The following is a 27,974-nucleotide window of genomic DNA, read 5'->3' on the forward strand; positions in this document are numbered from 1 at the left end:
CATTTATTTTGGCAAGCTCTTACTATGTTTACTTAGAAATGTGTGTGTCTTTTGGGTTCTTTTATTGTGGCAAATTTTTATTTCATTGTATTTGTGATTTAATAATGATTGACAAGATTGTAGGAAAAGAGGGGTTCAGTTTGGTGGGGCTATAGCATAATGGTTATGCAAAGAGACTTTCATGCTTGAGACTCTCAAATCCCAGGTTCAGCCCCCCACACTGCCATAAGCCCAGAGCTGAGCAGTGCTCTGGTTAAAAAAAAAAGGGGGGGGAGTTTCAATTCCATATAATTCCCTCCACCAGAGTTCCATATCCCGTCCCTCCATTGGAAGCTTTCCTAGGAATTCTTTATCCCTCTGGGAGCATGGACCAAAGATCTTTATGGGGAGCAGAAGGTGGTAGTTCTGGCTTCTGTCATTGCTTCTCCGCTGGACATGGACGTTCGCAGCAGGTGGATCCACACCCCCAGCCTGTTTCTGTCTTTCCCTAAGGGGCAGGGCTCTGGGGAGGTGGGGCTCCAGGACACATGGGTGAGGTTGTCTGCCCAGGTAAGTCAGGTTGGTGCCATGGCAGCATTTGCAACTTGCTAGCTGAAAAGCATTAAGAAATAAAGCAGACATTCATCTGTTGTTGGACACCTGGGTTCCTTCCAGGTTTTGGCTATTACAAATTGTGCTGCCAAGAACATATGTGTACACAGATCTTTTTGGATGGATGTGTGTCCAACAACAGATGAATGGCTGAGCAAGTTGTGGTATATATACACAATGGAATACTACTCAGCTGTAAAAAATGGTGACCTCACCATTTTCAGCCGATTTTGGATGGACCTTGAAAAAATCATGTTGAGTGAAATAAGTCAGAAACAGAAGGATGAATATGGGATGATCTCACTCTCAGGCCGAAGTTGAAAACAAGATTAGAAAAGAAAACACAAGTCGAACCTGAAATGGAATTGGCGTATTGCATCCAAGTAAAAGACTCTGGGGTGGATGGGTGGGTGGGGAGAATACAGGTCCATGAAAGATGATGAATGACATAGTGGGGGTTGTATTGTTAAATGCGAATCTGGGGAATGTTATGCATGTACAAACTATTGTATTTACTGTTGAATGTAAAGCATTAATTCCCCAATAAAGAAATAAATTATTAAAAAAAAAAAGAAATAAAGCAGAACAAATTGCTTAGTAATCAGGAGCCTAAAGGTAAGACTAGAGCAGGTGAAATTTGGGGTCTCCATGTTGGAAGAAGTTAAGTAGGTCTATTTTAGCTGTATTCTGATATTGTGGCAGATTTTAAGATTAGAGATAGAAAATTCACTTATTTTGCCAGTTGTAATTTAGTTATTTTGGTGTATTCTGTGCTTCAGCCTTTTATCCATGAAGATAATATTATTTTAGATAGATTGTTTTTTCTGTAAAGTATCATGGGAAGTTTTATTATTTTGGGAAATGTAAAATTTAGAGTTCTTTTCAATCAAATATGCAGAAGCTATTCTCCTATGAAGCCACATTTCCATATTGCTCATAATGTAGTCTTCATTGATGACACATTCTGACTAGAGGTAGTAGAGAACTAGAGCATGGAACTTGCATGCCTGAGGCACCTGACTTGATCCCTGGTCCAGATGTGTTAGAAGTCGTGCTGTGGCTTGGACTTCTCTCCCACTTCACGTAAAACATGCTTTCATATGAAATAAATGTCTTTTCTTTTTAAATTTTATTTATTTATATATTGGATAGAGACAGAGAGAAGTTGAGAAGGATGGGGAAGGTAGCAAGGAAGAGAGACAGAGAGACACCTGCAGCCCTGCTTCACCTCTCGTGAAGCTTTCCCCCTGCAGGTGTGGATCAGGCAGGGGGCTTGAACCTGGCTCCTTATGCATTGTAACGAGTGTGCTCCACCATGGATGGCCCCATACATTTGCTTGCTAAAAGAAAAGTCTTCCTAGAAGATCCAGTCAATTCATGCTTCTCTTATTTTGAAAGACCTTTTTCCTTTGGACATTGTAAGTCAATTTAATAGCTTGTTTGACATCATTTTTGCACCTGATGCCCATGTGTCCAGTCTGACGATGAGATTGTCTTTGCTTCACAGCTCAACGGAGCAACAGGGAGCAGCTTCAGAGCTGCCAGGCTCGTCGCCGGCATCTGTGACTGCCGTGTCCTCCAGAACAGTGATACATAAGCCATTCACTCAGTCCCGGATACCCCCAGATCTGCCCATGCATCCGGCCCCCAGGCATATCACAGAAGAGGAGCTTTCCGTGCTAGAGAGCTGTTTACATCGTTGGAGGACAGAAATAGAAAATGACACCAGAGGTCAGAGGATCCACAGCATACCGAGGGTCACTTCAAATGGATGTGTCCCGTGCTAAAACTGAGAAAGGATTTCTTGTATAAATATTATAGAATATTTGTTCCAGGGTATTTTTTCATTTATAGAAATATGTATCACTTTTTTGGTAAAAAAAAAAAAATTTGACTTTCTATTTTTGTTATTTTGTTGGGAGTTTTAGAGACTGAAATATTTTTTTAAAAAAGATGTCTTAGCTGATTAATGACAATAGCAAATGACCTGCTATTACAGTGTGCAAATATATATATATATATATAGCGATATAGATATATAATATCTATATTATATCATTATATATCTATTATATAATGTCTCTCTCTCTCTCTCTCTCTCTATATATATATATATATATATCAGGTTGACTTCAAGCTGCTCTGTTGTTGAACCATCACACAATACAGTCTTATAAATATCAATTATCTAACATATAATTTTGATCTTTTTGTTTGTTTGTTTCCCTGGTTATCGCTGGGGCTTGCTGCAGGCACTTTGAATCCATTGCTCCTGGCTACCATTTTTTTCTTTTTTATTGGCTAGAACAGAGAGAAATTGAGAGAGGAAAGGAGATAGAAAGAAACAGAGACACTTGCAGACCTGCTTTGCAGTCTGTGACGTTTTCCCCCTCCAGGTGGGGAGCAGTGGCTCAAAGTGGATCCTTGAGCGAGTCCTTGTGTTTAGTGCTGTGTGCACTTAACCCAGATGTGCCCCTGCCCATTCCCCCTCAATTGTGTATTTTTCCTCGTGCTAGCACAGTGAAGTCCAAGTAGTTCTAATTTCAAACTAAAGAGAGTATAAGGATAAGTGATGGTCTACATTAAATGACTCTTAAACCACTGTAGTTTATTCATGCATAAGGTAATTTTTAAATTGATTTTCATCAAGGATGTGGAATACAATATTAAATGTTTTCATATGATTTATTTTTGTCCTTTTCAGGACTTCACTGCTCTGGGTCTACTTTTTTCAGACAGAAAGGAAGTGACAAATAAAAAATCAGAAAGACAGCAAGAGAGAGCAACAGATCACACAGCACCTCTTCCCCTAGAGAAGACTGGGCCAGACTCAACCCTAACCAGATGGGACTGTGCTGTGGCCCTGTGCTTGATAAGATGACTTTCAGAAGGCTGGAAATGAAGTAACTTTGGACACAAAGATAGTGATGCTGAGGAAACAAAGTGAGCAGATTGAAAATGTTCCTAGAAACAGTGGCTAAGGTGTGGGGTGTGGGTGTATGGCAGGAGGCAGAGGTTGAGGAGGCCAGGCTTGATTCGCACAGTTATCCCTAGTTGTGTCCGTAAGAAGCAAATAGATAGAATGTCCTTTGGAAAAATGCGGACTGGCCGGTGGGTGAACAATTTCCCACCTCACAGATTGAAGCAGAATTGAGCTTGCTTCTGGCCAGTTCACATCTGCAATCCTGTGACATGAATTTTGAGTTTTGCTGCTGTAACTTTATGCTTGAAAGTTTTTTTTTTCTTTCTGGTTTTGCACATTTTTTTGATATTTTTGTAAATGAACTGTTTTTTTATTAGTGTGTATTATATGTTTTATTGAGATCTTGTTTCATTTTATACAGAAACTTACATAGTAATGTTTTTAATAACCTGATGAGAAAACTTTCTTATTCAACAAATTTCAATGTTTCAGTGTTTCCGTAGTAATATGCTTAATTTTATCCAAGGAATGATGTCTTCTACCCTTAGATTTGCAAGAAAGTATATCCAGGATCCATCGAACAATTGAACTAATGTACTCTGACAAATCTATGATCCAAGTAAGTTGTTTGAGCTCATATGAATTATTAACATGAACACATTTTATTATCTTAATTTTAATGTAATACTCCTTACAGGCATTACTGTAAAATTGCTGGATATAGGGGAGTCAGGGGGTAGCGCAGCAGGTTAAGCGCACGTGGTGCAAAGCGCAAGGACTGGTGTAAGGAGCCCCCGGCTCCCCACCTGCAGGGGAGTCGCTTCACAGGCGGTGAAGCAGGTCTGCAGGTGTCTGTCTTTCTCTCCCTCTCTCTCTGTCTTCCCCTCCTCTCTCCATTTCTCTCTGTCCTATCTAACAACGACAACATCAGTAACAACAACAATAATAATTACAACAACAATGAAAAACTACAAGGGTAACAAAAGGGAAAATAAATATAAAAAATAAAAATAAATTTAAGAAATTAAAAAAAAAATGGCTGGCTATAACCTAGTAGGTCCAGATTAGAACTTTCCCTATTCAATTGAATTTTGTGCTGCACTTATTGTTTACTTTAAAAAGTATCTTACAGTAAAATCCCCAAATAACTCAGCATTAGAAAAATTCTATGGAGGAAATAATATAGTTGTTTCCAGATATTAAAATTTTGGAGGAAAATGTAAAACTCAGCTACATTGTGACTTGGGCTAGATACTAGATAATCCATCTTGCTAAGCCAGCCTCCAATTTATAGTTATGAAGATTCAGATAAATCACGTGTTATATATGTCAGTCAGTTTTGTCATGAGTTCCTTAATTAAAATAAATACCTGGGTCAATAATTAGATAGATGATACATTTTCAGTTTCTGAAAAGCGTCCCCTTATTTAATATCTTTATCTGTCCTTACCTATCTATAGCTTTTGTCCACCTCCTGTGTTTTATCTTACAGATTTAACTTTTCATAAATTAACCCCAATCCATTTTCAGTTGTTAAAAAGCATGTGTGGTTTTGGGCCAGACAGTGCTGGTGTTACAGTGCACAAGGACTTGGGTTCAGGCCTGTGACCTCCACCATCAGGGGCAGGGGCAGGGGCAGGGGAGGGAGGGGTAGAGTCATTCATGAGCAGGATAGCACTTTTACACGCTGTCTGTCTGTCTGTCTGCCTGCCCCTCCCCTCTGCTTCTCTCTGTCTCTAACCAATCTATATGATGCTGGTATTTCATGGCAGATCAACTGAAAACACGTTTGAGTTTCCTGACCTGCTGTGGAGTAGACTGTGTAACTGGAGTTGGACTCTTGTCTTTTTTCGTCCCTAGGTCCCTTACCGCTTGCATGCTGTTTTAGTTCACGAAGGACAAGCGAATGCTGGGCACTACTGGGCGTACATCTTTGATCATCATGAAAACAGGTGGATGAAGTATAATGATATTGCTGTGACAAAGTCTTCGTGGGAAGAACTAGTTCGAGACTCCTTCGGTGGTTATCGAAATGCTAGTGCATACTGCTTAATGTATATAGATGATAAGGCGCAGTTCTTAATACAAGGTACGGATATGGAATGTACACGTTTATTTATGCACGCATCACATGTATTTTTATTTTGTGTGGTTACCTAGTCATCACTGCTCTGGGCTCAGATAGAAAGGGGAAGGGGACGACGAGTGGTGGCACACCTTATGGAACACAGGTGTTGCAATGTGCAAGGACCCAGGTTCAAGGCCCCGGTCCCCACCTGCAGGGGGAAAGCTTTGTGAATGGTGAAGCAGGGCTACAGATGTCTCTCCGTCTCTCTATTTTTTTTTTTTTTATCATCAGCTTCCTTTTCGATTTCTGGATGTCTTTATACAATATATAAATAAAGATTTAAAAAAAAAATGAAGTGGGGGGGAGAGATACCACAGCACTGAAAATTACTGTGGTGTTGAGAGGACTGTGGCCTTGAACCTGGGCATCCTCGTGGTCTAGCAGACACTTTTCCCAGATAAGTTCTCTCACTGACCCAGGGGAGTTATATGTTTTTTAAATGAGTAGGAATATATTTATATAACTCTGGTCTTTGAAATGAGTAGACAAATGTCATTAACTTAGAATGTTGAATATGACTAGCAAGTGCTATTGGGTTATTTTAAGGGAGAAAACTGGAGCATTGTGACCCAGACTTAAAATTTACTTTGTACTCAAAGTTAACTCTCAACTGCTTTGTAACTGTTACAAAATTATAGACCTAGCTTACTTTTGATGAGCCCTCTATACTGACTAGATATTGTGACATCCTGACTCATGTAAACATAAAAAGCTTCTATTTTCTGGCCTTTGTCTAGCCTCTGTCACCCATCATCATTCATTTCTAACTTTATATAATTACTAAAACTGATTTTTTTTTTTTGCCTTTTGCTTACTCTGGCCTACTTCACACTTTTTTATTTTTATGTTCTTTTTTTATTTCTGTCAGTAACATTTATTTCTTCTGTCTGACTTCTTATCTGTCAAGATCGATTCAGATGTAATGTCCTGGCATATTTCTCCTTATCTCCCAGAGAGAGTGGTTTTCTAGCATTAGACCTCTGCTGGGGATCGAAACTATTGTTGATGTGTCTTTAGACTGATGAGTTTTTAAAACTCCACACTACAGCTTGTGAAGAAAAGTTGAGTTTTACTCTTAGCTCCTTAAGGTTATGAGTTATTTTCATTTTGTGGTGTCTTGCTTCATAAGTAAACACTTTTTTGTTTGTTTGTTTTGTAATACCAAGAGTGTTATAGCAATGTGTAAGGAACACACAGTCTGGGTTTTGGATCTTGTTCTGCTTTTCTTCTACTAAGATCACAAATATAAACAAGGAGCTTTAACTATCACGAACTATCAGACACTTCCCGTTGATGTTGCTTTTTTAAGTCGTAGAAGTTTGCCAGATGGTAGACATTCATACTTTACAACCCACTTGAAATGCATTCTGCTTGGAAATTTCACTGTTCATTTGATCTTTAATTTCACATTAGTTTTAAAATGTGATTTTCAGAGGAGTTTAATAAAGAAACGGGGCAGGCCCTTGTTGGAATAGAAACATTGCCACCGGATTTAAGAGATTTTGTTGAGGAAGACAACAAGCGATTTGAGAAAGAACTGGAAGAATGGGGTGCACAGCTAACCCAGAAGGCCTTGCAAGAAAAACTTTTAGCATCTCAGAAACTGAGAGAATTAGAGTCTTCTGGGAAAACCGGTTAGTTCATTTCTATTAAGTTCTTCGGTACTTTCTTAGCAGTGTCATTTATTCTTATGCTTTAATAAGTCTGGTCTTTATTGGAAATCTGAAGAATCAATTTATTTCATTGTAAATAAAATTGAAAGACAAAATACAAGTCATGGAATTTGGTATAAATTATATAGCAAATGATAGTCTTTCTGTGGTCTTTTGGAGGGAGTGTCTGGTTGAATTTTGCTTCTTTTTATTTGTTACATTCATGCTGTCCAGGGCAGTCACTAGTCATTGACACATAGGCATAATTTCATTAAGCTAAGCAGAGGCTGGGGATATAGCATAACGCTGACAACTTTTCATGCCCAAGGATCTGAGTCCAGAGTTTCAATCCCCAGCCACCACCATCAGCCAGAGCTGAACAGTGTTCTGATTGCTTTCTGTGTCTCTGTATATCTCTCATAAAAGAGAAAGAAGGGAAGAAAGAAAGAAAGAAAGAAAGAAGAAAGAAAGGAAAATGTTAAGCACGGTATAGTGTCATTTATTATGACTTGCTCACTATAGACATCTTACTTTGTTAAGAAGCCAGTAAAAAAAGAAATTTTGTCATTCATAGAGAATAATTGGCCTACTCCTTTGACAGGAAACATTGTATACACACCTGTATGTGTTTTAAGTTAAATAAGATTATATGCTAAGTATCCCTCCAGTGCAGCTCCCTTTCATTGTTTAGACCTTTTTGGAGGAAACTTGGAAACATTATGAAACCAGAAAGTTATTTTTAATCACTTTAATAAAGCTACTAAGAAAATAAGCTGTTAATTTCATATTTGAGCAAAATAATATTTTTGATGTGTAGATACACAAAAAACTGCGATACTTAAATAGCAATATTAATATGAGGGCTTTTTAGAATAAAACAAAATGAGTTTAAACCAAATATTATGTATATTTCAGTGACTTACAAATACATGTAAAAATACAAATATTAAAAGTATTCTGAAACACATTATTATCTTAAAATTAAATATTAAAATATTTAGAGTAGATGCCATACAAAATAAGAAAATTTGTTCTAGCAAAGTTAAAATAAAATGTCTTTTGATCTTTGTCTTAACTTATCATTATTTAATTGTGGATATATTCATAGTTTTTTTTTTTTTTTTCTTTTTCTTTTCTTTTTTTTTTTTTTCACCAGAGCACTTCTTAGCTCTGGCTTATGGTGGTGTGAGGGATTGAACCTGGGACTTCGGACCCTCAGGCATGACAGTCTCTTTGCATAACTATTATGCTATCTCCCCCACCCCATAGTGGTATTTTTTTATACTATAGAAAAAGTGCCTCACATTACAGTGCACAGGACCTGGGTTCAAACCCCTGGTCCCCACCTGCATGGGGGAAGCTTTACAAGTGGTAAAGCAGGGCTGCAGGTGTCTCTCTGTCTCTCTCCCTCTCTATCTTCCCTTCTCGAGAGGAGAGCATTTCTCTCTGTCTTTATCCAATAATGAATAAATATCTTTTTTTTCTTTTTTTTTTTAAATTTTTTATTTAAGAAAGGATTAGTGAACAAAAACATAAGGTAGGAGGGGTACAACTCCACACAATTCCCACCACCCAATCCCCATAACCCACCCCCTCCCATGGTAGCTTTCCCATTCTCTAGCCCTCTGGGAGCATGGACCCAGGGTCGTTGAGGGTTGCAGAAGGTAGGAGGTCTGGCTTCTGTAATTGCTTCCCTGCTGAACATGGGCGTTGACTGGTCAGTCCATACTCCCAGTCTGCCTCTCTCTTTCCCTAGTAGGGTGGGTCTCTGGGGAAGCTGAGCTCCAGGACACATTGGTGGGGTCTTCAATCCAGGGAAGCCTAGCCAGCATCCTGGTGGCATCTGGAACCTGGTGATTGAAAAGAGAGTTAACATATGAAGCCAAACAATTTGTTGAGCAATCATGGATCCCAAGCTTGGAATAGTGGAGAGGAAGTGTTAGGGAGGTACTCACTGCAAACTCTAGTGTAATCCTGCTTTCAGGTATATATTTTGCAGTAGTTTATGGATACATGTGCACATAAGCTCTCTCTCACAGAAACTGGTGTATATCTAGATTATGGGACTTTGTTAGAAAGTGAACCACCTGAGATGAAATTAGAGTGTACTATAAAAGGAAAGGTCTCACCCGAGTAATGAAGTTGAAGGGTTGTCATTCCACACGTGAAGTCTCTGGACACAGTCTGAGGTGAAGCATGTTGAGGTGGCAATTGTTGCGTTGGTTAGGTTGTGATCGGCGGATGCAATATTATTTGGTTTGGATTGGGAGAGGCGTACGGGAAAGTGGGCCCTATCCAAGGGTTCCAGGACTGGGGGAAGTAGGGGTTCTATAGTGGAGATGTGAGGTTCCTGCTGTCTTAGGGTTCAAAAAGACAATCGATAGTTAATGTTATCATCACATTATTTGTTAAGAAAAGGTGCTACATTTTTTTAGTAGTTGGGGAAATGAGAAGAGAGAGTAATTAAGTGCACATATTTTTCTTAAACTCATTTGTATTTTTTTTTTTGTAATTGAGTGTGTCCTTTAAGGTGACTTTAATTTACAGCTTCTGTTTTGTTTTTACTTTGACGTATTTAATTTCTGAGAGAAGAAAGGGAGGGAGAGATACCAAAGCAGATGCTTTGGTCCACATAGTGATGGTTGTGTCGTGGTGCTGGTGTGTGTGTGTGTGTGTGTATGTAAGGCACACCTGGCTGAGTGCACACGCTACAGTGTACAGTGCACAAGGACCTGGGTTCAAGCGCCCGGTCTCCCCCTGCAGAGGGGAAAGCCTCACAAGTGGTAAATAGGGCTCCAAGTGTCTTTCTGTCTTTCTCCATCTCTATCAGCCCCCTTCCTTCTTGATTTCTGGCTGCCTATAAGAAATACACAAAATTAATTTAAAAAAAAAAAAGGGGATAGATGGCCTGCATGGCCATGCATGGCCTACATATTAATGAGAGAGAGGGAGGATCTCTGGCTTATGGTGGTTGGAGATTGAAGCTGGGACTTCCGAGTCCCAGGACTGAAATTTGTCTTTTTACTTCTCCCGTATGCAGTCTCTCCGGTCCTGTCCCATGTCAGGATTTGCACCTATAACCACCCATGTGGTAAAGCATGTATCTATCTGTTGAGCCACCTTCCAGTCCTTTGCTTTTGTTTCTTGGAGCATGTCAGAAATTTTGTCTTTTATAGACAAGATTTTCCACACAGCACTTTCCCCTTGATTTTGGGTTTAACATTGTCATTTGAACAATGGAAAGATTTGTTCTCGGTGTGAGATTTCTTAGTATGAACAGTATGGTTTTGATGCAGGCGCACAGGTGACCTGTCCAGATGTGAAACTTATAACTTGTTTTCACATCAAGGCAAGAGTTGAGACCTGGGTCTTGATCTGAAGAGGCATTGGTTCAAACATTTGAAGAGATCAAGATGATGCTTTATCACAAAAGGTGGCCAGTGCTTTGCTGACTGGAATACAGTACAGTATGCCTGGTTGTCGCGGTCTGTGGTGAACTCCGCCATTACAGAAGACTAGGTCTTCTTCCTCAGTGTCAGAAACCATTGTTTAGAGAGATGAGGCTGTGGGCTCACAGCAGTGCTAGTATTGTCTTATGGTGGTGACTTTGTCCACATTATTTGGCAATGGAAAGCTTAGGAGATACCAAGAGGTTTCTGGGTTCACTGCAATGTGGGGACTATTTTATAGCTTCTCTCAGTTTGGGCCAATTCCATCTCTTTGTGATTTCATGTCTATACTTTCCAAACCATTTCCTAAAATTTGCCCCAAGAGGAAGTTTGCCTATGTTGTTCTTCACTTAATTTTTTTTTTTAAATCACATGGATTTTTTTTTCCTTTTGTATATATTTATTTATTCCCTTTTGTTGTTTTATTGTTGTTACTGCTGTTGTCGTTGTTGGATAGGCCAGAGAGCAATCGAGAGAGGAGGGGAAGACAGAGAGGGGGAGAGAAAGATAGACACCTGCAGACCTGCTTCACCGCCTGTGAAGCGACTCCCCTGCAGGTGGGGAGCCAGGGGCTCGAACCAGGATCCGTACGCCGTCTCACCCTCATCTACTTGAACTATGAGTGCTTTAATATGGTGTTTGGGTGGGTAGCCTCCACATAAGAGATTTCTTTAGCCTTTTTCCAAGCTCATAATATAGGGGCTTTGTTTGTTGGGCTATTATATAAAAGACCCAACATTTTCTCTTTATTATTACTTTAATTGATAGGACAGAGAGGAACTGAGAGGGGAGGGGAAAGTTGTGAGAGACAGAGAAAGAGTGCACAGCCCAGGTTCAAGCCTCGCCCCCACCACACTCACTGAAGGGAACTTCAGTACAATCATGTCTTTACCTCTGTCTTTTTCTCTATTTTAAAAAGTCATCTGGCAGTGGTGAAGCCCCCGAGAGCATAAAAAATAACAACAATTATAATAATACAGCAATGTTTTACAATAATCATCTGTTAAGTTGAAGCCTTCTCAATATGTTCAATTAGGGGACCAGTTAGTATAAAAAGCATAAAGGTCAAAGCTTAGTATTTTGTGTATAGGTCATCAGTCGTGAAGTTTCTGTAGGGTGACAAGGTAAACCAATCTCAGGTTTGTTTGTTCATGTAGAAAAAAAAACTTAACTTTTTGCTCTACTGTTGTTTTTACCATCAATTGCCTAAATGTCTATGAAATATTATTTGTTGTGCCCTAACTAGAAAAGAAAGCAATATAAAAATTGTATGCATGTCTATTTTTCTCATTTTTAGTTATTTGTTTCAATCAGTTTTATTTTCTTTTCTCTGGTTTAAAAGATTTTTTTTTTTTAAATGACAGTCCTCTATTCTGTCTCATTTTATCTTCCAAGACCTCCTATGTCTCCCTTACTTCACCTAACAGATTCTTCCTCAATGCTCATGTCTGGAATAAACTCTCATTGTCTTTTTGAGTCCCTCTCTTCAGCAACGATCACTTTTCCCCTCCTCCTCCTAATTCCAATCTATTTTTCAATGCCAAAATCATGTCTGTGTCTACGGACTTGCTTATCAGTGGAAGGACTGCTAAATATCAAGAATGTTACCTGTCCTTGTATTATTGCCTGTGCATGATTAATTGACTGCTTCTTCCTGTTTTTTTTTTCTCCTCTTGAAGATCATCTTTGAAAATCCTTCAGTGCTCTGCTAAGTTGGCATTTCTTCTAGAAGTAACATTTCTTAAGATGCAGCGTCAGCTCAAGTACCTACATGATGTCCACAGTGCTTTTAGATGCCTTGTGTGTGTCAGTACGTTTAGTATTTTGTGTCATAATAGATAACAGACTTTCAGGGTTTTATTGGGATCTCCGCTTGTTTATATTTATCTGATTTTACTGGATTCCCTTAAAGTGGACGTCTTTTGTTAATTTCCCCCTTATATTTCCATACTTAATGTGGTACTGGAAAAGAGTGGAGTTTAAGTTTCTCAGCACATATTTTTACAGGCTCACCACCACTCGAATACGTTTTTTTGGAAAATGTGTACATTTGGAATAATTTTTAAAGGAAATTACATTTAGACAAAATCACTTTTCATAGAAAATATGGACTTAATCCTCCAGTGACTGGAAACCTTAAGGCTTACCTGTTTTACTATGTTAATCAGACAGAAATGCTTCTTTGCTCCTAAGGGATTTTTTTCTTTGTGAGTTATTTACCTTAGATCAAATTTCTTTCGTTGCATAAAACTCACAAACTATTAAAAGCCAGTGGCATTTTGTTTTTTTTACAGTTAAAGAGACAAAAAAAAAATGACGAGTACAGTTTATCAAAATGGTAAATTAAGCCCTAACATTGCTGTTAAGCCCTGAACTTGCTGATACAAGCTGCCTGTTGTGTAGCCTTCCAAAAACAGAAGCCCCATTGAGATGGAAATGTAGTCTGAGATCTTCTTTGTCCACTCTCCTAGATGCCATGAAAGAACCCCCCCAAAGTTAGGAAATACAGAAATTGGGGACCCTTAGCTTCATTTAGCGTTTGTCTTTTGTCATGCTTGTTTTTATTATTCTCCCTCTAATTTTCCTTTAATATTTTCTGGTACCTTCATTGACTTACAGTTTTACGTTTCTTCTCTGATTCATTCTTAAGAATTTTTTAACTTCCTATCTTGCCATTTTATTTAAAACCTTATTTACCAAAGCAAGGTTCAGCTCTAGCTTATGGTGGTACAAAAAAATTGAACCTGGAACCTTGGAGCCTCAAGGCATGAGTCTCTTTGTGTAACCACTATGCTATCTGCCCCACCTAAATATTTATTTGTTATAACTTTTAGCCTCAAAACCCAGGGGCTGTTGAAAATCTCTTGCAGATTTTGGCCCTCCTTACATCATCTCTTGCTGTATCTTCTTTGTTTCACCTGGCAAACTTGATCCACTGTTGTTTAGCAGGTTTAACTTATACCCCACATGTAAATTGTTCAACCTCCGTCTTATTCCCAAAAGGTACTCTTGTAATATAGCACTACTCATATGTATTTATTATTCGTTGATGAGTGGCTTTCCACATAGGGGAAACGATTCATTGCTTTGTCCACACATGGCCATTGGTTAGAATCCCAGTGCCTGGCACACAGATGATTCCCTCATTCATTCATTCTCAGGATAAATGAAGGACCTTGTATGCTGAAATTAAATTATTTTAAAAGTAACATTTCAGTTTCAGTCCTGTTCGAAATACTGGAGAGAACAAGAGTAGCGGTAGTCCTGTTACAGACAGCTGAGTTGAACAGACTGGCTGAACTAACCTCAGTCACATTGTTGAACATGTTGTAGGGGGAGCTGACTGCCTGCATGACTCCAGCACCATTCCTGGCTGCCTCTTGCACCCCTCCTTTCTTCCTAATAGAGGACGAGAGGCAGAACTGGAGAAGGAGAGAGAGAAAGACAGAGAGAAATGTACCTGCCGCAGGTGTTGCAGCCTTAGTGAAACTTTCCCCCCTGAAGTTGGGGAGTGGGAGCTCGATCCCAGTAATGCTTGTTTTTTGTTGTTGTTTCTCCTTCTTTCGTTTTTCTTTCTCTTTTTACCAGAGCACGACTCAGCTCTGATGTATCACGGTGGTGCTGGGGATTGAACCTTTGGTGGCTCAGGCATGAAAGGCTTCTTGCAGAACCATTATTCTGTCTTCTGTCTCCCTACAGACAGACTCCAGTACTCTGTGCCAAGTGTGTTCCCACCTCTGCTCCAGGATATGTATCTTATGTCTCTTCTCCTCTCACTGTCTTATTTATTTCCTTTGCTCCACTAAGTTGTCGCCTGCTAGATGCTGAAAGAAAAACACTACAAAAGGGAAGTGGCGCATCTCTGCTTCTGAGCCCTCTGTCATTTAGCAGAGGGTTAGATAGCAAACAGATACTTCTGCGATATTTCCGCCGTACTGAATAGAAAGGACCAGTTCCTCTAGCACCATGGGCTTTGACTTCAGTTTGTCCCCCAAGGTCTGTTTGACAAGACTGGAGATATTTTTAGTCGTCACACCTTGGGAAAGTGACCTTGGAGAATACTGGTGACACCAGATGCCCGGGCACAGAGAGCAACACTCTGTACCAGAGATGAATGTGAACTAAAATGTGAATAGTGCCAGGACCGAGGAGCCCAGCTCTAGATATTATCTTCAGGAGTGATTCCACAAGAATTATTAAAGCAAGGACATAGAGAAGTCACTGCGTAGGAGGAGCGAGGGGCAAAATGTACAGAGGAAGGAAAGAAAAGACTCAGACATTTGAATGTAAATCTCCTCTTCAGAGTCAGCTGAATAAGCGCTATTGTCTGGTTTTTGTTTTTAATCCAAGTGCAAAGAACATCAAATGACCTTGAAGAGATTAGCAGAGGCCTATAATGTATCTGCGAAGCACTCTAATTTACAGTGGTAGTGTTTGGAATCTGTAATATATATCAGCACTAATTTACCAAACTATCTTTTTTTTTTCTTTGTCAATACTCAATAATGACAGTTCAGAAAAGGTAAAACAATCAGGTTCAGCCATAGTTAGGATTTTGTCAAGTAAGTGTGAAAAAAAAAGGCTGTGGCTAGAAAAACAATCTCTCTGGAAGATTGATTAAGAGGGACCGGGTGGTAGCACATCGGGTTAAGTGCACATAGTAGGAAGCGCAAGGATCCCTACAAGGATCCTGGTTCAAGACCCAGGCTTCCCACCTGCAGGGGGGTCGCTTCACAAAAGGTGAAGCAGGTCTGCAAGTGTCTCTCTGTCTCTCTTCCTATTTCCCACTCGTCTGTCCAATTTTCCCTGTCATATCCAATAAAAAAAAAAGAAACATGAGCACGAGGAATATTGCATTCATAGTGCTGGCACTGAGCCCCAGTGATAAGCAAGAGGGAAAAAAAGAAAAAAAAATGAGGAAGATTGTTGCACCTTCAGTTCTCTTCCCCTTCACCCTGGGTAGATTGTTGCTGGTTTTCTACAATAGGACTTTGGTGGTGATCATGGCAGAATTTTTTTTGTATGAATATCCTTTCAAAAAATATGAGTTCTTTCTTCAGGAATTAATTAATCTCTGGTTTGATTTTTCTCTCTCTCTTCTTTTAGTAAATTCTGAGAGAAGTACTATTTGTTGAAAGAAATAATATCTATTAAATGGAAGAGTGAAGTTAATTATTATGTAACTTCCAATAGAAATAAATAGTAAAAGTCATTGTAGCTTAGAAACACTGGGATTTATATTAGATATACAATTGATTCTTTTCTCATGAAGCACAGGCAGGAGAACCAGAATATCTAGAACACCCATCAAGAAGTGATTTCTCAAAGCACTTAAAAGAAGAAACAGTTCGAATAATTGCCAACGCATCACGTGAGCTTGAAGATAAAAATCCTGAAACAGTTTTACAGTCGGTAAGAATTTTTCTTTTAGCTCTGGGAACACAGTCATGTTCATTCCATAACCTAGCAGGGTGATGAGAGAGTGGGCTGTCTGGGAACCAGAGAGACAGGGCCAGGACACGATGATACGTGACTAAGGCTGTCAGCTCACTCCCGGACTCAACTCCTGTTTTTAATTGTTTGAAAAATAACTTTATATCTTATGGTGAGAGAATCATGGAAATTCCTAAATCATGCACCTAATTAACCAGTTAGACTTGGTCCTTAAAAAGAGGAGTGTAAAAGGCCAGCACTATTTCCCTTGTCCTTCTCTCCTCCAACTTTTGTCTTGTTACACTGAAATAACTGAAGATAGAAAGCTTTATTTTGGGAGTCGGGTGGTAGCACAGCGGGTTAAGCGCACGTGGCGCAGAGCGGTTTGAGCCCCCGGCTCCCCACCTGCAGGAGGTCACTTTGCAAGCGGTGAAGCAGGTCTGCAGGTGCCTATCTTTCTCTCCCCCTCTCTGTCTTCCCCTCCTCTCTCCATTTCTCTCTGTCCTATCCAACAACAACAACATCAATAACAACAACAATAATAACTACAACAAGCACAACAACAAAGGCAACAAAATGGGAAAAAATAGCCTCCAGGAGCAGTGGATTCGTGGTGCAGGCACTGAGCCCCAGCAATAACCGTGGGGGCAAATAAAAAAAGGCTGTATTTTATTGTGGTTTTTTAAATTGCTGGGTTAAGGGTTTCCAGTCTAGTCTTTAACGCATAGACACAACTTCTCATCTCCCCTTGATTGGTGTCTAGGATGACAGGGTCCCATCCCTTTATCCCATCCCTCTCCCTCCTTCCCCAAAGTCCTTTGCTTTGATGTCATCCACCACAGTCAGCCCAGCTTTCCCGCCTTGCTTACTTCATCCTGGAGCTCCCCCCATCAGTGAGATTATTTGGTATTGGTCTTTCTTTTTCTGACTTACCTCAGTCAACATGATGCCTTCAGGTACAGAGCATGATAGTGCAAAGGAGGTAGAATCTATATGCAGCAACCCAACAGCCAACATCATACTAAATAAACTCCTAGGTCAGGTACAAAACAGGGCTGCCTACTGTCTCTGTTACTATTCGGTCTTGGAAGCATAGTCTTGGAAGTCTCAGTGTAACAGTCAGACAGGAGAATGTGATTAAAAGTCTGACTTTCCTTGTTCTATAGGATGTATTTAACAATGCAATACTAGGTATCCCAGGTTAGTCATTATTAGTTGGGTAGTTATCTTAAAAATGGATTGTGACTATTTCAACAGTCTCCTACAAAAACAGTCATTATAATCTTGCCCCAGTCAAATCTTTTCATAACAATAAATTGAACATATTGCTAGTGTACTCTTGTCTGTGATTGGTTATGGAAGTTCCATGATAAGCTCGTTCAGTATGTGCAATTTCCCCTTCCAGAAAACAAAAAAGAATCAGACACAGAAAGTTTCAGTACACTTTCTTCAACTTAGTAAGTGGATTTGGTCTGCAGTAACAAGACCTCCATTATCTACAATGTCCAGTTCATTAGATTTTTCATCTAGATATATGTTCTGATGAATGAAATAATAATTACAGATACCGGAGACTGTAAGTCAACTTGAGAGGAATGCTTGGTAATGCTAGATCCTTGCTGCTGGACCTGGAGTGTCCACTCCTTGAACTGATAGAAGAGGAACTGATAGAAGGTGGATGGGGGAGAAAAATAGGTAAAAGGAAGACATATTTTTGCTTTGATAGAAAAAACACATAATAGCTTGTTTAGGGGACCAGTTTCGAGCCCCCCCACTCCCCTCCTGCAGTGGGGAATCTTCACAAGTGGTCAAGCAGGCCTGTAGGTGTCTGTTTTTCTCTCTCCCTCTCTATTTCCCTCTCCTCTCTCAATTTCTGTCTGTCCTATCAAAAACAGAAATAAAAATACAAGGAAACACTGGCTGTGGGAGCAGGGGGTAGAGCTGACCCGGAGCCCCAGTGATAACTTTGGTGGCAGTTAAAAAAAAATTGCAAGAGACTTAGCTATGGAGGATTTTATCTGTGAGGTGTGATGGCCTACATCATAACAGTGATAGTAAATGTCACCCTTTAGCTGGTGTCAGTTTGACTCATAATGTGCGATTTAAATTTGCAGCTAACCAGGACTTAGATTTTGATTTCCTAGTTTATTAATATATGTTTATCACCTTAAAATCTATCAGCCAACTCCTTCATTTTTACTGGAGAGTAGAGAGTGGCATTAAATTCATGTTGACATTATGAATATTTTTCATCGTTCATACTAGAACTAATGGTTGATCCATTGTATGTTTGTGGCGTAACTTAGACTAATTGATTTTAACACTTGGAAGCATCTTGTGGTTCTTGGTCTAGCGACTGGTTGCTAAGGGTAGCCACCTACAGGATAGTTTCATTTAAATTCATACAGTAAAAGCTAGATTACAGAGGCTAGGCAGTGGTGCGTTAGGTCAAATGCACATGTTATTAGGCACAAGAACCTGGGAATAAGCCCTGGGCAGAGGGGGAGCTTCAGCAATGTTGAATCAGTGCTGCAGACGTCTCTGTCTCTTTTTTGTTTATACTGTCTCACCCACTACTCTCAATTTATCTCTGTCTTATCAAATAAAAAGAGACAGGTGGGAGGGAGAAATGCCTTTAAGAGAGGCGGATTTGTCATGCAAGTATGCAGCCCTAAGCCTGGTGGCAAAAAAAAAAAAAGAGAGAGAGACATAAGTGTAAAAAGCCTTTAGACTTTAGAATTAGGCTTATATTTTGTATACTAGCTTCATTTCTTCCTAACTAAACAAACTTGAATGAGTTGATTAATTTCTCTGAGCCTTGGTTTTCTGTAAATGGAAGTGATTATGGGGACTAGGGTCCATTTATTTTAACTGCCTGACATGTATCAGACACTAAGTAGCTGCGTTCACTCCTTATTACTTCTATCTTAGCCATTTCATAAGCAATATATATTAAATTCTATTTTAGCCTAAAAATTCCCTGAAAAACTTAGACTAATAGAAACTATAAGAGAGGTACTCTCAAAATGTTTAGATAACTCACTTTTAGAAAAGTGCTTTGAGGGGCCACCTGGCTGAGCACACATAGCACAGTGCCCAAGAACCCAGGTTCAAGCCCCAGGTCCCCACCTGCAGAGGAAAAGCTTCACAAGTGGTGAAGCAGGGCTGCAGACATCTCTCTGTATCTCTCCCACTCTATTTCTCCCCCCTCAGTTTCTCTCTGTCTCTATCTGATAATAAGTAAATAAAATACTTAAAAAAAAAAACCGCTTTGAATTTTAAATATATATATTTTTATTGGGAATATATGTAACAGTATACTCCAGGTGGTATACTGCACCAAAGAAAAAGACTAGGGGTGGTCCAGGAGGTGGCGCAGTGGCTGAGGCACTAGACTCTCAAGCATGAGGTCCTGAGTTCAATCCCTGGCAACACATGTACCAGAGTGATGTCTGGTTCTTTCTCTCTCTCCCCTCTCTTTCTCATAAATAAATAAATAAAATCTTTAAGAAAAAAAGAAAAGAAAAAGAAAAAGAAAAAAGACTAGGGAAGAAGAGAAAAGGGCAGAATGGAGGCACATTGCGACCCTCTTGTGTCTGCTAGGAAGAGAAGAGATGGTCTCTTTGTGTAAAACTAGGCTGGGAACCTTCCATCCCCCCAAAAGATGTAAGAAACAGTACAGTCCAAAGAATCACGTAAAGGTCCACTACCCACAGTTAATCACTGTAGATAGTTGTTATTTTTTCATACTTTTCTTTATAGGTTTGTGATTTTTTTTTTTTTTTTTTGGTAGCTTAGTTACCGTAACATACAACATTTAAGTTTTGACTTTTCGTCTTTTAGCCACTTAACTTTGTATAGCACACAAGCCACTGGTCTACGTTATAAACTCTATAAAATGTTCGCTGGGTGCTGAATGTGTTCTCCCATCCCCGCTGCTGTCTTACATCGTTTCAGTAGGGTTCCTTCCTTCACGTGTCGGGACTGTGGAAGTGGAGTTGAAAGGTAGGCACACAGTGAGAGGCCAAAGGAACTGTGTATACAGAACACCGGTTGATGAGACTACTGTTTACAAACCTCGTGTATTTAGTGGCTTTTCATCAACTTATTATAATCTTTTGATTCTTCTATAACTTTTAACTGACAGATTCTTAATTCCTTTTAAATGTAGACTTTGCCAAGTGTGCGTATAAAGCTTTCAAGAACAGGAAAAGACAAATATTTACATATGCCCTTTAATGAACCCTTAAATTCTTTGTATGAAAATTTTGATGTAGCTAGGGAGGCCTCCAGGCATAGCACACGAGGCACGAAGCGCAAGAACCAGCTCAAAGATCTGGTGACCCCCACCTACGGGGGGGGGTTCACGTCCCAGACTGTGAAGCAGGTCTGCAGGTGTCTTTCTCTCCCTCTCTCTGTCTCCCTGTCCTCTTCAGTTGCTGTCTTATCCAACAACAACGACAGCTGTAACAATAACAACAACAACAATAATAACAGTGATAAGCAGCAAGGGCAACAAAAGGGGAAAAATGGCCTCCAGGAGCAGTGGATTTGGAGTGTAGGCACTGAGCCCCAGCGATAACCCTGGAGACAAAAAAAAAAAAAAAAAATTGATGTTGCCTTAGGACATTTTCTCCTGAAAAGTGAAAAGTGGAAAATGGACCTGTATCGGAGGAGAGTGTTGTACAGACACTTGGCTTGGGGATAGGAGAGGTAACATCTATGTGTCAACGACTGTATTGCGAACCATTAAACCCCACCCCCAGTAAAGTGAGGGGGGGAGAAAGCTATTTCTAAAAATGATACCGTGTCGGTCTTTTTTATTATGATTTTTATTATGTTTTCCATCTACACCATGCCTCGGCCTCGCGTGAGCTTCATGTGCAGCTGGGCGATACGAGAATCCGGCATGAAGCCCAGCCAGTCTATCTCGGCGTTACTCTCGATCGCACCCTGTCATTTCACGAACATCTCATAAAAACTGCAGCAAAGGTGGGCGCGAGGAATCACATCATTGCAAGACTGGCCAGCTCCTCATGGGGCGCGAGCGCTTCCACACTGCGATCATCCTCTCTGGCATTATGCTATTCCACTGCAGAATACTGTGCCCCAGGATGGTTCCGTAGCCCCCATGTCCACTTGGTCGATTCCAAATTATATTCCTCCATGAGGATCATTTCTGGAACCATCCGTTCCACCCCGGTCCCATGGCTGCCAGTTCTTAGCAACATCGCCCCGCCAGATATTCGTCGGGATGCGGCATCATCTAAGTTCATTTCCCACGTCTACGCTCGACCGGACCTGCCAATATACGCGGAGATCTTCGCCCACCCTGTCCAACGCTTGACGTCTCCTCACCCAATTTGGTCCCCTATGCCTACACTGAACTTCTCTGTTCCAGACTCTTGGAAACAGAGTTGGCAGTCAGCTGAGGTCAAGAACAAACACCTCATCACAGACCCTGCAAGCGTCCACCCGGCTTTGACCTGGCACGTTATGATCGGGCCCTCCTCAATCGCTATCGAACAGGCCATGGCCGGTGCGCCGCTATGTCCCATCGCTGGGGAGCCAGAGACGACCCGAACTGCCCCTGCGGCTCCAGACAGACTATGACCCACATAGTCAACGACTGCCACCTCTCCAGATTCAAAGGAGGTCTCGAAACTTGACATCAGGCTCAACCTGACGCTGTTGACTGGCTACGGAAGAAGGGCAAATGCTAGAAGAAGAAGAATTAGAATTATTACAACAATGACATTGTCAGTTTTTCAATGAACTCTTTTTTTTTTTTTTTAGTGATTTATCACTGAGACTTCTAGTCCAAGGTGACTTTTTCAGAGAGAGAGAGATAGAAAGTGGCCAAGGCCAAGGCCAAGGAGGCAGATTGCTAATGGGAGAGACCACAACACTGGAGCCCCTTCCAGCACAGAAGGGGCCAGGCGGGTCCCTGGGTCACACAGATGACAAAGCGCCTCACTCTCCATGTTCGGAAATGTTCCCATGAACCCATTTTCACTTGGTTAAGTGCGGTAAAGTTGTAGAGCTCGTATGAGTGGTGAGTGTGTTGCCTCCTGTTCAATGTTACGTGGTTTTCTCTCGCAGCTAAACAAATGCAAGGAACTTAGATGATAGCGCCTCCGCCCTTAATTCTGGTGCCTCCATTGCTTTCTGATGCTGACACTAATGATTTTTCTTCTGCAGAATCCTGAAGCCATAAGCCAGCCACCTAGCCAGCAAGTTGTAGAGGCAGTGCCTCAACTAGGGGAACTCAGGATTGAAACGAAGGAGGGGGGTTATGATGACGAGGTACCTTTGTCACAGTTGTGTGTGTGCGCTCTCCAGACTTACTTTTGGCTACTTACTGCAAATAGTTTGGGCGTATGTTTGCACTCTCACACCTCTGCAGATTGTTGCATGATGTGTAGCTCGCACCCGTGACCTGAGATCACACTTCCACTGAAGGCTGACAGAACTTAGAATATTAGATGTAAGTTTAAGTAGAGCACATATAAAACTTTCCAAAAAAAAAAGTTGTCTTACTTATTGGGTTCAGCTTTTATGCAGACATGGCTCGAGCTGATTCTCAAGTTGGTAGAGTCTAGTATAGTTGGTTTGATGATATAACTATTTTTATTTATTTGGACTTTTATTCCTTTTCTTTTTTTAGAGCGAGACAAAGGGGCAGAGAGAATGAGTGTGTGAAAAAAGATCACAACGCTCAAACTTGCTTCCACGAGGTGGACACCAGATTTGAACCTGGGTCCTGCACGTGGCAAAGCAGCACACCTATCCACCTGAGCTGTTTGTCCATCCTGAAAGGAGAAAAAATTTTAAATCACTTGTTTTTTCTTCCCCCATCCTATTTGACTTTCAATATCCCCCCCCCCCCATCATTTTGCACATAACTCCTATGGCACTATTGCAAACAAGTACTTGAGGCTTTTACTCTTCCAGTCTTTGCGTGACTGTGAACCAGCCAAGAAACACCTGTCACAGAATGCCCGCCGGGTCCTCTGTCCGCACTTCCATCTCTGGCTTAGCGATGTGACCTCCTCACTGCGACCGCTCGGCTGTCTGATTCTGTAACAATGTGGACTCACTGTTTGATTCTCATGAAATATTTCTGAGGCATCCTAATGAAAGTGCATTTGGTGACAGGTGATTTGTCTTTTCCTCTAATTACTGGCATTTTTCCACTTTTAGATTCTCATAGTTGATATTTTCCATATTTCAGGGAAAGTAAAGAATTTTTTTTTTCTCGTTTCTTTCTTAAACCAGAGCACTGCTCAGCTCTGGCTTATGGTGGCACTGGGTTGTCTCTGCCCCTGTCCAGAAGGCATTGTATTCTGTCATTTGTTACTTTTTATGAGCATAGGTCGTAATTGATTGTGTTATATATTCCAAGTAGCTTTTTTTCAGACTTAGTCCAACATTCTAATTGAATTAGGATATAAGACTTATTCTCCAACATCAGTGATCTCTAAAGGCAATGGTGTTAACATGCCAGTGTAAAAGTAAATAAGTAAATGTATAAATAAGCAAAAGAGCATGGGCAGAAAACATTTATGGGGAGTCAGGCGGTGGCGCAGTGGGTTAAGCGCGAGTGGCGCAAAGCGCAAGGACCGGCGTAAGGATCCTGGTTCGAGCCCCCGGCTCCCCACCTGCAGGGGAGTCGCTTCACAGGCGGTGAAGCAGGTCTGCAGGTGTCTGTCTTTCTCTCCCCCTCTCTGTCATCCCGTCCTCTCTCCATTTCTTTCTCTCCTATCTAATGATTATGACATCAATAACAACAACAATGAACCAACAAGGGCAAAAAAAAAAAAAAGGGAATAAAGAAAAAAAAAGAAAGAAAACATATATATGAGACGGGATTTCCTGAGCAGACAATGTTAACTGTATTCCAAGTCACTGCACCTGTTGTGTAGTGAATGCTATGAGTAATGTTTTTCATGAATCAGAGTTAATGAATATTAATCTCTTGATTCGCTCTAACATAGCAGCTTTGTAGTACCTTGAGTTTTTTTTTTAATTTGGCAGATACTGAACAGCTAAGAATAATAAGCGATTATGAAAAGAAATAATTTAGTATTTAATAGCAGTATGTTGTGCTAGCTAAATATTTTTATTAAGAGTTTGATGCTTAAAAACCTGTGGTAGGGAGTCGGGCGGTAGCACAGCGGTTAAACGCAGGTGGCGCAAAGCACAATGACCGGCGAGAGGATCCCGGTTCAAGCCCTCGGCTCCCCACCTGTAGGGGAGTCGGTTCACAAGCGGTGAAGCAGGTCTGCAGGTGTCTACCTTTCTCTTCCCTCTCTATCTCCCCCTCCTCTCTCCATTTCTCTCTGTCCTATCCTACAACAAAGACATCAATAACAACAACAATAATAACTACAACAATAAAACAACAAGGGCAAAAACAAAGGGAAAATGAATAAATAAATATTTTTAAAAAACCTGTGGTAACTGGCATGATTTTAATTAAAATGTTGTTTTCGATGGAGACTTGGCATTTGAAGAGGTAGAATTGCAGTTAATCATTTACCACTCTTCCTTGCAAGTGTTTTTTTGTGTTGGCAGTGTTGTGTTTGCTTTTTAAAGTATGTGGAGGTGAGAGTTTGAGTGCATGTGCCTTGGGACTTCTGCCTTTGAGTCACAGAGACACAGAGCTACTGCTTGGGGCTACTTTTGTGGGCGTTTTGCTGGTACAGGCATCCAGGGTCACCTCATCAGTGGGCAGAAGTGAAGCTGAAGTTTCACTGGCTGAGCTCTGCGAGCCTTAAAGGAGAGACACCTGTTTTTATTAAGAGGCTCGCTTTTCCCCTAAATGTTTTTTTCAGACAGCAGCTTCTTTCTCGAATTTGTCAAGAAGGGGACTGCCCTTTTACAATTCTTCAAAGAAGAGGCTTTTTTTTTTTTTTTAAAACCTTGCACAAAGGCACTTATGAGCTGAACGTACACCCTGTATGGATAATTTAGAGACATGCCTAATCACTCACCTCTGCTTTGAGAAGTGCCGTGTTTTACTAACTCCTACTGAAGAACAACAGGACTTGATCATTTTGCTTGTAAAGATTACTTTTGATTTTTTTTTTTTTCATGTTAACTGTTCAAAAACTCTTTAAATCCCTTGTGGCAGATAATGATGACGCCAGACATGCAAGGTATTATCATGGCGATAGGTAAATCCAGGAGTGTGTATGACAGGTGTGGCTCTGAAGCTGGGTTCTTTAAGGTACATTATTTGTACATTATTTGTACATTATTTGTAAGGTACATTATTATGTATTTCTTCTCTTTTTTTGTTGAACTTTTTAAGATGTTTTCCTTGACTTAAAGTTTGGTTTCCTGTACAGCTTCTGTTTCCCTTCCTTAGAACCTGACCCATGTGATGATGATACTTTGGGGTTTTTAGTGCTGATTGTTTTTCTTAAATGGTTTTTTAAAATTTATTTTTAACGACAGAGAGAAAAATAAACACCAGTGGGAATACTATCACACATCCCTTATTACTCTGTCTTTTCTCTAGAAAAGATGCCAGGAAATTTATTAATTGATTAACATTTATGATCTTGCAAAAACTAAAATATTGTTAAATTTGAGTCATATTTTTCTATTTATTTTAGCAGAGCACTGCTTATCTCTGGTTTATGGTGGTGTTGGGGCTTGAAGCCAGGATTTTGGAGCTTCAGGCATGAAAATATTTTATTATTATTATGATTATATTGATTGATTGATTGATTGATTGGATAGACACAGCCAGAAATCAAGAGAGAGGGTATTAGGGAGGGAGAGACAGAGAGACACCTGCAGCCCTGCCTCACCACTCGCAAAGCTTTCCCCCTGCAGGTGGGAACCGGGAGCTTAAACCCAGGTCCTTACGCACTGTAATATGTGTGTTTAACCAGGTGCGCCACCACCCAGTCCCATATGAAAGTCTTTGCTATAAAATCTTTTGCATAACCATTATGCTGTCTCCTCGGCCCCTGATTTTTTTTTTTTAATTCAGATAACTCAGCGTAAGCAAAGCATGTCACCTTAGTTATGATAATTGTGTACCTGGTTTTGTTCACAGAGATTTTAAATGATTTATTTTATTTGAAGAGAATAGAGGATGCTGATAAGCAAATTAGGAGTTGAATCCCTACTGATTGTACTATACTTCTCTCTCATTGGTAATGCTTCGGTCAGTGCTTTGAGATTGTAATTGTATTACAGTTAATTATTTAATTATTGTAATTGTAGACTGAAATTCTTCTTCTGGTTTTTAAAGTAATTTGTTCATTTATTATCTTTCTATGCTTGTCATCCACTCATGAGCTCTTTATGATTAAATCTTGATCTAGTTATTTTACAGGAAGGCATGTGAGATCATCAAGCTGAGATCTTCACACTTGCATTTTTATTCTTACTGTCTTTTAAGTCTCTTTCTTAAAAAAAGCCTTTTATTACCTCTGTAGTTAACCACATTCAACTGCATAATTCTTTCATGATGCTTCCGATCTGAAAATCTCCCTTGGTTTTCTGGACTCTGCCATCATTCATATCGAGAGGCAATAGACCATTTTCACCTTTGCTTGTAGCAAAGCCTTGCACATAGTAACTTTATATCAAGAAATATCTTTGAATGTGTTAGCACTAGAACTTTGTTACCTGCCTATCACCAGGACTGCGGAATTCCTGGGCTGCAAGACTGGCAGAGCTTAAGGAAAAACTCTGGCAAAGTAGTTCTGACATGAATGCCTCACCTAGCTTTCCATTACGAGGAGTCTTGTCAAAAAGATAAACAATACTAACCATAAAAGAATATTTATGTTTGAAGATTCATCCTCCTTCCTAGGAGAGCCTGTGTTGTACCATTGTCTTTATTTTTAAGTTGGCTGTCATTGTTGTCTCACTTTTATTAAATCTATACTTCTACATATATAATATCTAACTAAAAATACTTATTACAAATGGTAGTCATTAGAATTTTAGTTATGTTTGTTATCTAACCATCTTGACATTCCATACATTTAAACAGAATATTTGTAGGTTTTTTTTTTTTTTTAAGTTGCACATTACTTATGATTTTACCACTTTGGGGATGTCAATACTATGCTCTTTCTCTTCCACCTAAGCTCAAAGACACCTGTAACCCCACAGTCCCCATTGCTTCCACACTCACAGTATATGTGAGATCTTGTCATTTTTTTTTTAATATTTATTTATTTTCCCTTTTTGTTGCCCTTGTTGTTTTCCATTGTTGTTGTAGTCATTGTTAGATAGGACAGAGAGAAATGGAGAGAGGAGGGGAAGACAGAGAGGGGGAGAGAAAGAAAGACACCTGCAGACCTGCTTCACCGCCTGTGAAGCGATTCCCCTACAGGTGGGGAGCCGGGGCTTGAACCGGGATCCTTACATGGGTCCTTGCGCTTTGCGCCACGTGCGCTTAACCCACTGCACTACTGCCCGACTCCCTGTCATTTTTTTTTTAAGTCATCATTCTCTGAACTGCCAGATAGTTACTTAGAATTGACACAAGTCGTAAATGCACTTTTACTACTTTTTACTTTTCTTCTTGCAGTTGCTTGTCTTGTTCTTGGGTCAGCTCAGTTTCCTGTGTGTATCACTGGCTTACTTCTAAAACTGCCACTAGTTGCTTACGTCTCTTATTCTGTACTCTGTGGATGTTCAGCTCTTGGAGCGCAAGACTCTGTTCCAGGCTGTGCTCCCTTTTTCTTTTGACCCCTGGCGTCTAACTAGTATCTGGAGCTCACTTGCACTTTTCTTTTTTCTTTTTTTTTCAGACATCACTCTGG

General features: G+C 40.2%; 1 protein-coding gene across 4 annotated transcripts in view; it reads left to right on the forward strand.

Annotated features, from left to right (window-relative positions):
- USP25 (ubiquitin specific peptidase 25) overlaps window positions 1-27,974 on the forward strand; it is a 140,346-nt gene that overhangs the window by 90,225 nt on the left and 22,147 nt on the right. For 2 of the 4 annotated variants that reach the window (XM_060172156.1, XM_060172158.1), the window contains 7 exons: window positions 2,099-2,322; window positions 4,063-4,133; window positions 5,375-5,603; window positions 7,076-7,276; window positions 16,016-16,155; window positions 22,378-22,482; window positions 25,313-25,408. In XM_060172156.1, the coding sequence (XP_060028139.1) occupies window positions 2,099-2,322; window positions 4,063-4,133; window positions 5,375-5,603; window positions 7,076-7,276; window positions 16,016-16,155; window positions 22,378-22,482; window positions 25,313-25,408 (1,066 nt within the window). The remainder of the gene's footprint in view (window positions 1-2,098; window positions 2,323-4,062; window positions 4,134-5,374; window positions 5,604-7,075; window positions 7,277-16,015; window positions 16,156-22,377; window positions 22,483-25,312; window positions 25,409-27,974) is intronic. The other 2 variants (XM_060172157.1, XM_060172159.1) reach the window with 2 other exon arrangements.

The sequence above is a fragment of the Erinaceus europaeus genome, chromosome 14, assembly GCF_950295315.1.
Source record: "Erinaceus europaeus chromosome 14, mEriEur2.1, whole genome shotgun sequence".
NCBI lineage: Eukaryota > Metazoa > Chordata > Mammalia > Eulipotyphla > Erinaceidae > Erinaceus > Erinaceus europaeus.